The following is a 16,305-nucleotide window of genomic DNA, read 5'->3' on the forward strand; positions in this document are numbered from 1 at the left end:
TCAGTAAGGCTAGTGTCAACTTCACAATGACCTGTTACAGATGGTTAGTAAGGGAAGCTCCAAAACAGGTCTGAAGGGAACGTGAAGATAAGCATGGTACACATTTTATTTGGGATGTAGCTTAACTATGTAGATTGAAGTTATGAAGCAGCAGATGGAGGTTCTCCCATTCATCTGGGGGCCATGGTTCTGCCCAGAAAAAGGGAAGCAACGAATCCCTGCCAAGGGGTTTCATTCCTAAGAAGGGGCAGGACGTTGCTGTTGGTGGTGGTATTGGCAGTGTTTGGAGGTAGAGGAGAAAGGGATGGGCAAGGGGAGGAGTTTCTGGTAGTAGGGAAAGGCTAGCAATGGCTGTTACAAAAGGGAAGTTTCCACAACAAACTCAGACCAGGGAGAGGGAGGAGAAGAAAGAAAACTGGAGGCCAAGGGGGAAGCAGTGTGGTTGACCAAGGCAGTCCAGTCTACCTATAAGGTTCAGAGCTTGTCTAGGGCAAACGTGGGGTAGAGTAGAAGGTAACAGCTCTCTATGAACAAATTGCATCTGAACTATTTACTTTTAGTAAACCTCCGAAAATTTCATGGCAATTACACTTCCTGCCATGCAGTTATTTAAGAGAAATGGCTTTCCTTCTGCTACTGAGCTTTGCGTGGATCATGTAAGGCGAGTGTTATAGCTCTGGGCAACTTCACTAGGACAGTCTGAAGGCATTTTTTTTTTTCTGGCTTAAGTAAGTGACTATGGTATTGAATTGAATTTTGTTTTGGAGAGTGACAGAAATTCAATTATGCAAACTGTGATAACCATGCATTTCCAGTTGTTTTTTTTTTTTTTTTTTTTTTTTTTGCCTTTCCCCCTGCCCTCTCCTTAATTCTTACTAATAGTTTTTGTGATTGTTTTAAAAAAAAAAACTTAGGAGCAAACAGGGCTGCTCCTCCCAGTTTGGAGTTTTGTCTCCTCCTCCTTCTCATTAGAATTGTAAGAGGGTAGCGGTCCTGCTGCAAAGACAGGCAGACAAGCTTTCTCTGTGAATTAATTGGTCAGGAAAGACACTTTTTATATTGTCAAGTGGCACTTAAGCCACTAATTCTTGACTGTGAAACTGCTTTTCCTGGGCAATGCTCTTTAAGGAAAAACTTCTTCAGTCCAGCGATTGGTGGTGACTAAGGGAACTATGAAGCACAGGGGATTGGGCGGGATCACGGCTCCTAATAATGCCTCCTTATCCAATGAAAAGCATTTCCTATTGAGACCCCCAAGAGTTCCCCCGGCGGCCCTCGGCTCCAGCAAGACTTTGGGCCTTTTCTTGTGTCCTGTTTGTTAAAGGCATGCGGGCTCCAGCATTAAAGAGGGCTAGTCCTTAACAAAGGGAAAGCGATAAATGTAAATAAGCTCACATTTTCAGAATGAGCGGTTTGCAGTAAGGAGCTGCGGCAGCCCAGAGTCTGCTCTTTTTGGGCTGGGCTAACCTTTCCCTGTTTTTTGTTTTTTGTTTTGTTTTGTTTTTGTTTTTTATGGATAAAAATATGCGCTTCCGAAGTGCGAGTTGCCAGTTTACACGTTTATTAGCTAACTATCTACAGGCATGAGCACATTCTCTCATCTAGCACACTCTTTCTTGGGGTAAGTCTCTTTGAGAAAGATTTGATTTTGGCGTTTGGGGGTGGGGGATGGTGTAAGAAACTTCAATCGAAACGCTGATGCTTTGAGTGTTTGGGGAAAGAAGTTAGACTTCAGCTCTGAAGTACTGAACAAGGATCATCGTGTTGAATGGTAAAAAAAAAAAAAAAAAAAAAAAAAACACAAGAATTTCTATTGTTTTGGCAGTAAATACTGTTTCAGTGGGAGAGAGACAGGATTTTCAGGCTGTTGTTTCATGTAAACACAGTCCTAAAGAGCTGATTCAAAATCACAGGGTAGAATAAGTTAGAAAGTCTTTTGGCTAGCATTATATTTCTTTGGTTTACAAAAGATTGTGAGCTAACGTGGCTTTTATTATGATGAGGTTTCTTCTAGTAAAACTATACACTACATGCCTTTGATGCTTAATTGATTTATGGAGAATGTGACATTTGCTATATTGAATAATTCATGAACTGCCCATAAAGGAGGAATCATGTTTGAATGAAAACTGAATTCTAGCATAAATAGAATTTTCTATTACTTGTGAAATTACTTGCTATTTGCCATGTAAATGCAACACAATGTGACATGTCTAAAATTCTCTTGCATATTATAAATATTTTAAATATTTTTAGTGAAAAAGACTTGTTGAATTAATTAGTATTGTATGCTAGGTAATTTCTGTTTGGGAAGCAAATACAGCATTGTAATTTATCATGATTTTTGTGGGGGGAGAAGACCAGAGAAATTGAAAAAATTTGAGTATGTCAAAAAGCTTGATAATGTTATTCACTTTGCTGCTTTACCAAATAATGCATCTTTCTTTTCCTTGACTAGCATAAAAGCTTCAATAGTAACTTATAATCAAAGTTATCCAGTGGCTTTTTCACATGTTTATTTTTTCAGAGCAAACTCCCAACAGCTTGCCCCAACAAAAATAGATTATAAATCCTTTTGCCTTGTTGCAAATGAGAAGTTGCACTCTTGCAAAGGATGAGCTCAGCTGATAAACCTCATGGCTCCTACATTCTGAAGCACCTCCTGGCTGCCAATCAGAGATGTGAATGAAAGCCCTTTTGGAACAACCAGGGCAGCCTTTCAGAATGTGTATTCTCTAAGTTAAAGGGAGGACTGGGAAGATGCCTTATAGCACCACTCAAGCCAGGCTTAGACAAAGTTTAATCTATTCAATTCCCTTTGTGGGAGAAAATGCACTGAAGTTTGTTGCTCTTGCTGTGATTTGGTCACTGTCTTTTATTCTCTGTCTGTCAACATATACAGTCTGTTCTTGGCCCTCTGGAGTGGGAACTAAAAAAACCCTTATAATTGTCAATATTGGTACTAAAAATTGGGAACTTCATAAAAGGCCACTCAGCTCTGAGAATCCATTTTCAGCTTTTAGGGGATAAACAACTGATAAGAACAGTGAATAGTCTATTGTGCAGAGTTCTATTCTGGGGTAGGCTGTTGACCCCACACTTTGAGGGCAAGGTGTTCAGGTAGGGGGGACTAAAGAGCTGAGACCTCCACAATTAAAGTTGATATTGAATAGGCAATTCAGAGGACAGGGAAGATGAGAGCACGAGGAATGTAGGAATTTAGGATGTAAATGTCACCTTGCTCTATAAATTTAAGCTTTGGGCAGTAATTAATACTATTTATTTCTGATATTCATATTAACTTAAATTATTGCACTGGGTCTAATAAAATGTAATGACTCTTGTCCAGGCTTTTGGTCTTTTTAATTTTTTAATTAATTAATTTATTTTTTGTCATGACAAGCAGAAGCAGGTGAAAATAACTGACAGACAGGAACAGCCAGTGAAGACACTACTGTGGCCCCAGTTGAAGGCTTTTTTTCAGTCAGGGCCCAATATGGAAAGTGAAGAGAAACTGAGGCCTAGAAAATAGCTTCTGCTAACTGTCCCACAGTTGACTTGTGATGAGGATACTAAATCAATCTTAATTATGCAAACCTTGCTTATTTAATTTTCTTGTATTCCAAAAAAAAGAGACTCTTATGTATAGTCTACATCAAGAAAAAAAAACATGAAAGAAAGAAATGCTAATAATCTCTGTCTTCTTTTAATGCAAACCAGTACAATATTGATTTAATTTCAGGAATATTACTGTCTGGAAGACAATGGAAATCAATTCTTTTTAGTAATAAGTTGATCTCTGTGACTTAAAGTTGTCTGTTTTACTTGTTTATTTTGTTTTTTTTTATGTGAAGAAAAAATCATTTCAAGAGGGTTGTTGGTCCATTTATCACCCTGCTTTTATTTTAGGCTAACTTTTGTTCAGAAAAGGGTGGGCTGTACGAATGGTATTAGTCTGTACTAGCAGATAATCATGGATTACAAGTACTACAATAAGAAGGATCCAAATGTAGGTGCCACTTGTATGAATTCTAGCACCATGTCTATCTTGTTTTATATGAGAATGCTGTGCAGAGTTAATGATTTTCAATGTACATAAATGCTATGTTAGTTATGTTTAAGAATTTTTATGAAGACATGTGAGTCTCAGTAGATATACAAATATCTAGTAGTGAAAGCCTTTCTCATACAGTTCTGGAGGGAAAGAAATTTAATGGGGTTTCAGGATAGGAACAAGGCAATGGAGTCCTCACCTGTTGTCCCAGGCTTCCTTCCTTTTTCCTTTTGTCCAATCATAACAGTTGTTACCAGAGGACAAGAAAGGAAAAGGAAAAGGAAAAAGACAACAACAACAAAACATACCAATATAACTTTAGGCCACCAAAGAAATCTTTGTTCATTTATCAGTTTTCAATGGATGGAAATGAGAGTATATAAGCCTCTTCTCACTAGTTATCTCTAAGTGATTTTAGGCTCCAGTCAATACTATTAATATGGTATGTGTACAGCACTGGTAGATTTGGAGGCTAATTGCTATCTTCAATTGTATTATTACAAAGTCAAAGATATTTAATATCATCTGGAAATAAGTTGGCTCTTACACACTTTGGTTTATATTATGTAATTATTTCATCTATCTTATGATCTTGGCATACAGTTTATTGAGAAGCTTTTTTTATGGAACAGTATTGTGATATTTTATTCCACAGCACTCAATTGAGGAACTCTCTGATCGTCTGCCTCCAGAAAATTCATTGATTATCCAAGTCTCAGATAAATCTGGTGCCAGAGTTTGGTTTGAACTAACTAATGTGAGTACCATTGTTCAGATTTCACCTTGTTTTCATTTTATTCTTCCTTTTTTTAAACTAGTGCTTTTATATTATTACAGATCATGTGATTCAAAGTTCCAGAATAAATAGAGGAAGTAGAGGTGTAATGGTTATTTATTATGATCCAGGCCATTTTGTTGAAGATTAATGTTCTTCAACATTCTTTAACTTAATTCTTCTCTGTCATTAACAGATAGAAGATAAATAGATGACAGACAGAAGATAGATAGATGTGAGGCATGCTTTCATTCTTATGATCCGTACTAGTATCCTAGCATAGCAAATGAATTTGTGTTCATGCTGATTTATACTTTGTGTGTTTGTATACAGGGATAAATTTGAGTTCTGTTGGCATTATAAGTCTTGCCGAATATGGAAATAAGATCTTTCCAGAATACCCAATATTGTTCTGTAAATATCTAGGGCTTCTATTAAGATGAGATATTGAGACTTAAAACTCTAGATAATTTCATCATATTAGATTGTGCAATTTCTCTGCAGCTTTCTTATTCTATAACTAGGTACTAGGGAAAATTCTGCTTCAGTAGCTCTGATGCAATCTTTAGTCACATCATACTGAACATTAGACCACAATACTCCCTAAGGCCTGGCCTGTGCCATCAGGTGAAGGGTTAGTAGGAAACACTAGTTCTTTTGGTAAAAAATAAAAAGATGGTGAATTTAGTCACTGAAGGTGCATTCTGATCACATTAGAGCTTCTGCCCTTTCTTGATGTTTTCAGATTCATTGGCCATGGGGACAGAATAGCCTTAATTATCTCAGTGAAAATTATTCTATATAATAAGCTACTTTAAAATAGATTCCAATTGTATCAAAGCATGACTTAGGGATCAACACTAACTAGTGCGTAGGGACATCATTTGGATGCAGGTGAGCTGTGCTGCAGGTGACTTGCCTACACTGTTGCCTTCAGGAATTTGAGGAACAGAAGTCTAGATCTAGTTCCTATTGCTTCACCAGAATGGTCTTCAATTCTATTTTTATAATATTTGTGTATTTTTAGATTTGATTCACTACAACAGGGCTATAGTCAAGGGCCCAGTAGGCTTCAGTTTACATTGTATCAGCTTTCATAAACTTTGCCTAAAGCAGAAAAAGCAAATGCTTTAGGGATCACAAGCACTCTGACTTGATCTAACTTCATTAAAAATGGAGCAAAGCAAGACAATTTGAGTGTACTCTGCCTTCCTGGACTCTGGACTGTGTTTGGCTAGGAATAAAGTAAGTCAAAGCTTTCTAGGGTATTGGATTTATGCCAGAATTTATAATTTTGTTTTCAACAGAACTTATGAAATTTTAGCAGGTTATGAAATAATCTATGTACTTAATAATCCTTATAAGGCCAAAAAGTGTCTTTTCTTCGTCTAGTGATCCAAACATGGTATCCACCATTATTGTTAGGCATGAGAAAAATATGGACATTATTATGAATTATCTGAATGGGCTCTGTAAGTCAGAGTTAAAAAATAATGGTCAGATTTTTTATTGTATAAAATATTATTGTCTATTAGTTGTACAAAATGATGAATTTCTTCATGACATTTTCATGGATATGTATAACACTTTGATCATATTCACCTCCACATTATTCTTTCTTCTATTTCTTCATATTGACCCTTACTCTCAGATTTCTTGTTATTTTTTACACTTTACTCTCTTTCTTTATCTCTACCTATGTCTCTCTTGCTCTCTGCTTGTATATGCATGCATGTGTGTGTGTGTGAGAGAGAGAGAGAGAGGTTGAGAGAGAGAGAGAGAGAGAACATGTGTGTACAGGTGTGTGTGTGTGTACTCACACACGCACATATCTAAATGCTGTTAGCTCTTTCCTTCCTTCCACCATATGGGGCCCCAGGGATTGAACTCAGATCGTCAAATTTTGTGGTAGGTGCCTTTTTCTGCCAAGTCATCTTGTTGCCCCTTTGAATCTCTTCTTGATCAACCTCCAGGTGACCTGCTTTTTGACCATTTTGATAAACCAAAATATATCTATCTAATATTGATCCCTCATTTAGTCCATTATGGTCGAATAATTGGTTATAAACATCTTTACAAGACTTATGCTCATAGAAGAAAATACAATTAACTATATAGGCTATTTTTCTTTATCTCTTTGAACACTCAAGTATTGACCCATACATTTAGTGGACAGTATATTAGACAGTTAGGAAAAAAGAAAACAGGCCTTGTTTCTTGAGTATTTTTTATTCTTTACAATTAGCTCAAGAGGCAAATACAATTCTTATTTTAAAAACCTGCAGTTATTGTAGGTTGTTCAATGGGGCCCCCTTCCAGGATTGCTCTCTTATGAATAAATAGTATAGTTAAGGTTTCAAACCCAAGAAGAAACGTTTTTGCTGTACAAGGAATTAATGGAAGGATACATTTCTAATACAAAGTTAAAGATACCAAGAAACACAGATAGACATTTCTAGTCATGGATGAAAGGAATGGACTTCTATAATGTTCCTTTGTGGCAAGGCTGGAACTTGCAAGCTCATCAAACTTCTCATAGCCCTGTTGAATCTTCCTAGCATTAGCTGTGAGGCTCAGTGGTAATGTTTATACAGGAAAGGGAAAACAGTATAGCCAAGTTACAGAGTGAACTGTGTCTGAGTCAGAAATAGATCTTTCTGCTTCCAGTGCTGTGTTAAGACCCGACACCACACCCTCCCTGCTAGACAGCAAAGGTGGTGTGTATTCAAGAAAGGGAGAGCTATGAATAGGGCCATAGTGGCACTTTTCCCATGCCCTCTCTTTAGGAGTGAGACTGTACTGCTTTCTTGTCTGTGGTCCTCTCTATCCCACAGTTTTTGATTACACAAAGCAATAGAGTAGAAGTGTCATGCATTTACAGACTGCCTGCTGTGGGTATAGTGGGTATGTTCTTGGGGCTATAAAACTGAAGAATGCTGATGAGTGTAACAATAAACTTGATTTAATCACCTTATATTACATTAATATAAATATGTATTGATTCATTTATAAATCACATTGCACTACATAAACATAATGGAGTTATTACTTGTGATATTAAAATTTTGAACAATGTGAATTAAGAAATAAAATGAAATGATTGTTATTTCTGAAAAAACTGAATGTAGAAATAGGATACAAAACTCAGTGATTCAGAATACTAATTTAGGAAAGTACAAAATAAAATATAGCCAGGGAGCTCGTGGCATTCTTGGCATAGATATATATAACCAGAGGGTAAGGCTGGAGGGGGCTCTGGGAAAAGGTGAGAAGCCTTCTAATATGAAATTCTTTGCTAAGTAAAATAAAGTTGCTAGCAGTACTTATTGTATAAAGTAGATGCAAGAGATTATGAATAAAGTCTGGTTTAATGTTGAGTTTTAAAGTCTCATACATTCTTAAAAGTATATCACTAGGTTAATGGGAAATTATTTCTTTCACTGTTTTCTTGATTTCTTCCAGCAATGGATTTTTAAAATGTAAATAGTATTTTCAGTGTAAATGAGTCTTCTGGACTACTAGATAATAACAATGTTAAAATAGTAAATGAAATGACTGAAGAGATTGAGAAGTGTGGCATTTGCATGTTTTTCCTACCACTGCATTGGTGAACATGGATATACATTAAATCAGAAACAACAAAAACTGTCTGTAGCTATGAGCACTATGGGCTGAGATTTTTGAGGTTCTTTCAGCTGATTGGCTTCAGTGTTTTAAATATAGCACTTGAAAACCATCCCTCTGTCTGGAAAACATGGAAGGGATAAAATAAAGTAGTGAGGATGAGATTAGAGGAACTCCTCCTAAGATTCTTAATACAAAATAGATGCCTCTAAAAAGTTCAAGTTTCCTGACCTTCTCTTCCCCTATTTCACTCCAGACTTCTGTTTCTCTTTCTCTGGCACATTCTTTTTCAACTTTTTTTCTGACTTCCCTGCGTCTTTTTTAATGTATTCCTTATCTGGAGCACCCCTGTTAGACTTTATTTGGTCTGTATTATTACTTTGCCTTTTGCATATCAGGGTTGCTTTGGGGAAAAGTTGAACTAGGTCTATATGATGAAATGGCCAAGAAGGAACATGATTTTCGGTGACTCCATGAAGACTTATGGAAGGACAATTCAGTATGGCAAGTTTTAATTGTAACTGGAACACTAGTACAGTGATAACACTATTGCTTTCCCCCATGTTATGGAAGTTATCCCTACCTCTGGGTACTTCAATGAATGACTCAAGCTAAGTATGTTTTTCTTAAGTTGGGCACTCAGAGAGGTGACTTTAGTCCTCTGTATTTCTAGTGGATTTCTATTCTACTCCTTTCCAGAATACATACAGGTGTTTGTTGACTTGTTTCCTTGGTGTCTTGAAGGGAAAAGTGAAAAAAGAATCACTTCAGAAAACAGTTATTTGTATTTTACAACACAATCATGTGAAAACACATTACTGGCTATGTCAGGGAACAAAGGCCACTTTCATTTCATATTCCTACTCAAAAGAATCATTCAACAGTTACTTATCCACAGTGTATTATTTGACACATTCGAAAGACAGACTAGCCAATAGTAACTATTAATCCAGGAGAAAGTTGGTAAGATTTCTACATGTATCTTCAAATGTTGTTGACCTAAATATTTAAACAGACAACTGAGTTAATGGCTACTATATATAAAACTGTTGGAAAGAAAGCCTCTAAATGGCCAGATCAGATTTTGTACAAAGAATGAAGAGGCTGTTCAGATCCTTAATTTTCACATCTCATTTGGATTTTTTTTTTGATGTAGAGACAGGGGTTGAATATGTAGTCTAAGCTGACCTAGAACTCACTCTGTAGCTCAGGATGGCCTCAAACGTACATGAATTTCACTGTTTAGACCTTTCCAAGTGTTTGGGGGTTATAGGCGCAATCAACTATACTCTGCTGTCATTTGTGTTTGATGAGAAAAGTCGATATTGAGCAGGTCTATTTTAGTAGATGAAGGCATGGGTGTGGATGATGGGACAAGCAGTGGGATTATACATACATATATATATATATGCCAGGCTTAGGGTGTAACTGGAAAGAGAATCATTATTTTAATCTCTTCCTCAGAATGGCCAAGTGACATAACACGGTGAAGGAACTTTATTTATTTTTAATCTTGAAATATTTTTCATACAGTGTATTTTGATTATATTCTTTTTCCTCTCCCAATTCCTCCCCAGTTCCCAACCCCTAACTATCCAAATTCATATTCTTTCTCTCTTAAAAAACAGAACAAAATAAAACAAACAAACAAAAACAATGGAGTTGATTTTGTGGTAAGGTAGAAGAGTAAAAAATCTTAGTTGTCAGATTTAATTAACTAAGGGATCGTGTCTTCTTAGCTTCTGTTCTAGAATTAAAAGGTGAACCAATAAATTGCTTTAATAGTTTATTGATAACTGTTTAGAGCATGCACTAGAGGCCTTATACCTACCTGCTATCTTATACAGAGGAGTCAATAATTGGGCAAGGTACTTTAGTAATATTGGGGAACAAACAGTACAAGTTGGGTAACTTGAAAAATTTATGGTTTAGCAATCAAAGATGTAATTTCTGGGTTTAAATGAATATATCATTCAAATGATCTTCTAATTCCAATGTATTTTTTGAAGTTGAAAATGGATCTGCAAATTCCACAACATTAGCAGCATCTTAGCTAGTAAGTGTTCCCTTGAGGAATACTTTATCCATGTTTACTCTAATGATATATTTGTTATATTGCGTGATCTCTGCCATATCCACAATATATTCTTTGATGTGCTGTTTAGATGTGGTATATGATCAAACAGTACTTCTCAAGTCAAATAGAACACATATATTTTCTTGCCTGGGTGAGAAGAATATATTTTATTCCATAGAAATCTTGGAAGGAAAGCAGATTTGGTGACTCATTCTACTTTGTTTCCTATAGGAAGAAAGCATTCTCTACTGGTCCTCAGTCTCAAGAGTGGTGAACCCCTGCACCTAGCAGGCTCTCTGGGAAAAAAAAATCCATGGGTGACAGAAGATTTATTGACTTCCAATTCCAAGATTTAAATTCAAGTCTCAGACCCAGGTTGGGAAATGCAACTGCCAATAATACTTGCATTGTTGATGATTCCTTCAAGTATAATTTGAATGGTGCTGTCTATAGTGTTGTATTCATCCTGGGTCTAATAACCAACAGTGCCTCCCTGTTTGTCTTCTGCTTCCGCATGAAAATGAGAAGTGAGACGGCTATTTTCATCACCAACCTGGCCCTCTCTGATTTGCTTTTTGTTTGTACCCTACCTTTCAAAATATTTTACAACTTTAATCGCCACTGGCCTTTTGGTGACACCCTCTGTAAGATCTCAGGGACTGCGTTCCTCACCAACATCTATGGGAGCATGCTCTTCCTCACCTGCATCAGTGTGGATCGTTTCCTAGCCATTGTCTATCCCTTCCGATCGCGTACCATCAGGACCAGGAGGAATTCCGCCATTGTGTGCGCTGGAGTCTGGATCCTAGTCCTCAGTGGTGGTATTTCAGCTTCTTTGTTCTCCACCACTAATGTCAACAATGCGACCACCACTTGCTTTGAAGGCTTCTCCAAACGTGTCTGGAAGACATACCTGTCCAAGATCACTATATTCATTGAAGTTGTTGGATTCATCATTCCTCTGATATTGAATGTTTCTTGTTCTTCTGTGGTGCTTAGAACCCTCCGCAAGCCTGCAACATTGTCTCAGATTGGGACCAATAAAAAAAAAGTGTTGAAGATGATCACAGTGCATATGGCAGTGTTTGTGGTATGCTTTGTACCATACAACTCCGTTCTCTTTTTATATGCCTTGGTACGCTCCCAAGCCATTACTAATTGCTTATTGGAAAGGTTTGCAAAGATCATGTACCCAATTACCTTGTGCCTTGCAACTCTGAATTGTTGCTTTGATCCTTTTATCTATTACTTCACTCTTGAATCCTTTCAGAAGTCCTTTTATATCAATACACATATAAGGATGGAGTCGCTGTTTAAGACTGAGACACCTCTGACCCCCAAACCTTCCCTTCCAGCTATCCAAGAGGAAGTTAGTGATCAAACAACAAATAATGGTGGTGAATTAATGCTGGAATCCACCTTCTAGGTACCAGAATTGTCTTTCAGGTTCAGCTACAGTGTCTCTTATGATTTTTTTCCTATGCTATAAATAGGAGAAACAAATTGAAGCTAATGATACTGAGAATAGAGTAATGTACCAAATGCAGTCAGATACATTTGTTTGAACACTATTGTACATATTCTGTTTTGTTCAGTAATTATAGGTCAAGTCTAATTACAACAACCAAAACAGATCAGCCTCTTCTGTTGAGTTGACTTTTCATTACCTAAATGACCAGTGGTCTTGACTTTTAGTGATGTGAGGGTTATTTTTAAACTTAAAAAAAAAGGCATTCCAGTAATTTTGGTAATTGGGTTGGGCCTATAAATATAGAACAAATTCAGGGATTATTTAAAAACATCTGTGTTACTACTGATATATGCTAGTATTTTTTTCCTTTTTTGAATTAATATTGAATTTATTTTAAAAAAAGAACTATTTTTACCTAATCTTAATAAGACATACTGAGAAAGAGAAATGTGTTGAATTTTAAAATATTGGCAAATTTTACCTAGATTTTAAAAACCTAAATGAAGTGTTTGAATGAATATGGGTGGGAAATTTGGAATTTAGACAACATTTACGCATTTATAATAACCACAATTAGTGTCAGCTTTTAAAACTTTCTTTTTAAAATAATTCTAGAATTTTCATATGAAATTGTTAATCCTGAAAGGTGCTACTTATGTGCCTGGCAGGTATAAAATGGAAAACTCATAAAATTAACAGTGTCAATTTAAAAAAAAAAAAACTTTAAGCAACACTATATTATTTCTTAAGATTTTCATTTATCCTTTATGGGGGTGGGGATTGGCTTGTAGAAAATATTTATTCTTCATGTTAAATGTTGGGGACACATTACAGCCAGAGAGCTACAGTATTTGTGCCCAGGTCAGGAGTAAATTGAAAAAGTAAGTGAATAGAATAGTAGCAGCAAGATATCTTAGAGCTTATATTAGTAGTTTTTAAGGTGGTGGTTAGATAGCTGTAATTTTGAAATCCATACTCTCTTCTGTACATTTTGGAGCACATTGTAGCCAAGGCGCTGCTGAATTTGTGCTCAGGTCGGGAGCATATTGAAAAAGATGTGTACATAAAAAAAAAAAAAAAAGAAAAGAAAAATTAACAAAAATACCCCATAAAATTAGAAAAGAAAAAAAAAAACAAATAAGAAAAAAAATAGTTCCTAACACTTGCTTCTTTGTTTTATTATTTTTAAAGTTCTATAAACTTAAAAATACTATGCCATTTTAATAAACATTTTAGCATAATTCTATTAGAAATCTGATAAAATTGTGTCCCAGACAGGATTGAATTATAGAAAAATGCATAATTTATAAAACTCAAAGTGCTACAATTTAGAGATGATGCCTTGTATCAAAATGCAGCTAGGCAACTGCTCAACTGTCACCAAGTTTGAGAGGAAATGAATAAAAACATCATTTTATATGAAGAAAAATATCTAATAAAAGTATATAACAAAAAATTAAATTTATAAAAGAATCTTTTTTGTAACTCACTTGAACAACACAAACAAGAATCTTCAAAATGTTGTTTTTCTGTTGTATACAGTAGATGTACTCTAAATATGCATCAGTCAGTTTAAATAATATGTACAAAATGTGGCAATTAAAAAATGCCCAGAATTTTCAAGTAAATGTCCAGGAATAACACATCTTGTATATTGCTGAACTTGTGCCAGAGAGTGGTTAAATTAAAAACCACAAAACAAGGATAAAATGGTAAAAAAAAAAAAATCCAAAACAATGAATAAATTCTTGAAATTCCTTAATCTGTGTTTCTTTCTAGTGATATGTAGGCTTAAAAATAATCATAAAAGTTAAATTAAAAATTAGTGCACATAATGCAGTGTTAAAAGCTGCTGAATTTGGGCTTGGGTTAGGAACTAGCTAAAAAAAAACATTGCTAAAACAATAGAACAATAGTAAAAATGAATTCATGATTTAAATGCCTAAAAATAACTATGCGTTATATTGTCTTGCAAAGAAAGGTAATTGTTGGAATACATAAGGCTGTAGGCTCAGTTAGAGAAAAGTAGGTTAAGTTAGATGAGGTTCAGTTGTTAGGTTAATACTGTAAGTTCAGACTAGAAATCCAAGTATAAAAACTTGCTTGTTTCCTTCAGCATTTCTTTTTCTTTTTTTTTTTATATTGAACTATATGTGATTCTGTACTCTTAGCTGTTAAAATTATGAAATTTTAGTATTATGGTATCACATCATTGAATTGGATGTTAACTGAATTCACGTGAAATACATTTAAAAATTATTTGTGTTTTGCATAATTTCCATGTTTAATGATGCTTACTCTTTCATATTTTACTTTTATCTTGGGTTAATTTTCATGTTTTATATTTAATATAACTTGCTAGTAATAAAAATGGTGATGTGAATAATATAGCCAACAATTCGTAATGTATATCAAATTGTAAAGTTGAATTTATTTTACATTTATAAGCACAGGTAATCCTTAAGCTGTAATTACAACTTTCATTTAAATGTTTATTAAATATAATAAAACGTATTTGGATTATTAAGGTATTATACTTTGGTCAGTTATGTATTTATTCAAGTCTTCATTCTTAGGGCACCTAAAGATATCTATCCTTTATCTTCTTCCTATCCTTTGAGAAAAAGCTTATTAAAATGTGCAATTTTTAATTACCTCCTGGGCCAAGTCTTTAAAAAACATGGTACCAGAAGCTACTTGCTTCACATCTGTTTTCTTCTACTTTCTTTCTCTGCTTTTAACCCCCTACACCTTAAACATGATTGGCTACATTTCATGGAATCTGCTTATTTTCCCCATGGCTTTTTTACCCTCCAATAATTTCACCTACAGAAATAACTACTGCTGCCTAGTAAGCAAATGATATATGAAGTGGTGTTAATACAGCGGCAGAGTTGTGAATGACTGCCCCTTCCTTTGTCTCCTATTGTTTTTCTTCTTTCTGTCAGCTTTGCATCTTAGAAAGGGCATGCCACTAATTCAGAGGACTGTAAAAACTGGGCCAATGAGGTTGTGCTGGGAAGAAAGTACTACCACAGTCATCTGTTGAGCCTCAGCTTCCCTTGTTTCATGGTAGGGCCTCAACAATGCACCTTTCTTTCCATCTTTTTTTTTTTACACTAAGTAAAAGAAATATTTATTAATACAAGGGTGAACTGTACATAATTAAGAAATTTAAATGACTGTGTTGTCCTAACAGCCATCGTTACTAGAATAATTGAAGGGGAATACAATAAAGTAGATTGCTATGATGGAACCATATTCCAGTCATATTCATAGGCGCATGCGTGCCCAATTATAATGGCTTTCTAAGTCCTTTTCTTTCAGTGAGCATCATGAGAGGCAGTACATTCATGGAAAGAGGGTGCAAGTCAGTGCTCCTCAGGCATGATAAAAAACACTCAAAAGTTTAGAGGTTTGGAGGAAAAAAATTTATTTTATTAGATATTTTCTCTATTTACATTTCAAATGCTATCCCGAAAGTTCCCTATACCCTCTCCCAGCCCTGCTCCCCTACCCACCCACTCCCACTTCTTGGTCCTGGCATTACTTTGTACTGGGGCATATAAAAATTTTTTAAATATTTATTTATTAAATGTGTAAGTGCACTGTAGCAGTCTTTAGACACACAAGAAGGGGGCATCAGATCTCATTACAGATGGTTGTGAGCCACCATGTGGTTGCTGGGATTTGAACTCAGGACCTTAAGATGGCTCAGTGCTCTTAACCGCTGAGCCATCTTACCAGCCTGAGAATAATTTTTATATTTCTGACTAAGTGCCATCAAAAACAGAAGCAGAGCTTTGTGACTATAGCCTCTATGATCATTTTTTTGGCAGAGAATGCTAGAGCTACCACATGATCCAGTTCTACCATTCCTGGATATATAACTAAAGAATGCAAGTCAGCATTACAACAGAGATGCTTCATTGTGGTATCATTCACAAGAGCTAATTTTTGTTTTCAAGTTGCTTATAAAACTCTGAACAGCTGCTGTTCAAAATCTGTACTGAGTCTGTATATGTTGAGTGCTTATGTCCCATTCCCTTTCAGCAAAGTGTGGTATTAGAGAAGTATTGAATGCTAGCTAACTCAGTGCTGTAATAAAGAGACTTGAGCTAGAAGCCTAAAATTTTATTCTTTTTTTTTTCTTTTGGATATTTTTTCTATTTATTTACATTTCAAATGTTATCCCTTTTCCAGGTTTCCCCCTCTATCCCCTCCTAGCCCCCCTGCTTCTATAACGGTATTCCCGCACCCACCCACCCACCCACCCACTCCCATCTCACCACCCTAGCATTCCC

General features: G+C 35.6%; 1 protein-coding gene across 1 annotated transcript; it reads left to right on the forward strand.

Moving 5' to 3' along the window:
• Nucleotides 1–1,256: 1,256 nt before the first annotated feature.
• Nucleotides 1,257–14,531, forward strand: Lpar4 (lysophosphatidic acid receptor 4). The gene is made up of 3 exons (NM_175271.4): nt 1,257–1,621; nt 4,710–4,811; nt 10,762–14,531. The coding sequence occupies exon 3, from the start codon at nt 10,844–10,846 to the stop codon at nt 11,954–11,956; it is 1,113 nt and encodes a 370-aa protein (NP_780480.2). The 5' UTR covers nt 1,257–1,621; nt 4,710–4,811; nt 10,762–10,843; the 3' UTR covers nt 11,957–14,531.
• Nucleotides 14,532–16,305: the final 1,774 nt, after the last annotated feature.

The sequence above is a fragment of the Mus musculus genome, chromosome X, assembly GCF_000001635.26.
Source record: "Mus musculus strain C57BL/6J chromosome X, GRCm38.p6 C57BL/6J".
Taxonomy (NCBI): Eukaryota; Metazoa; Chordata; class Mammalia; order Rodentia; family Muridae; genus Mus; species Mus musculus.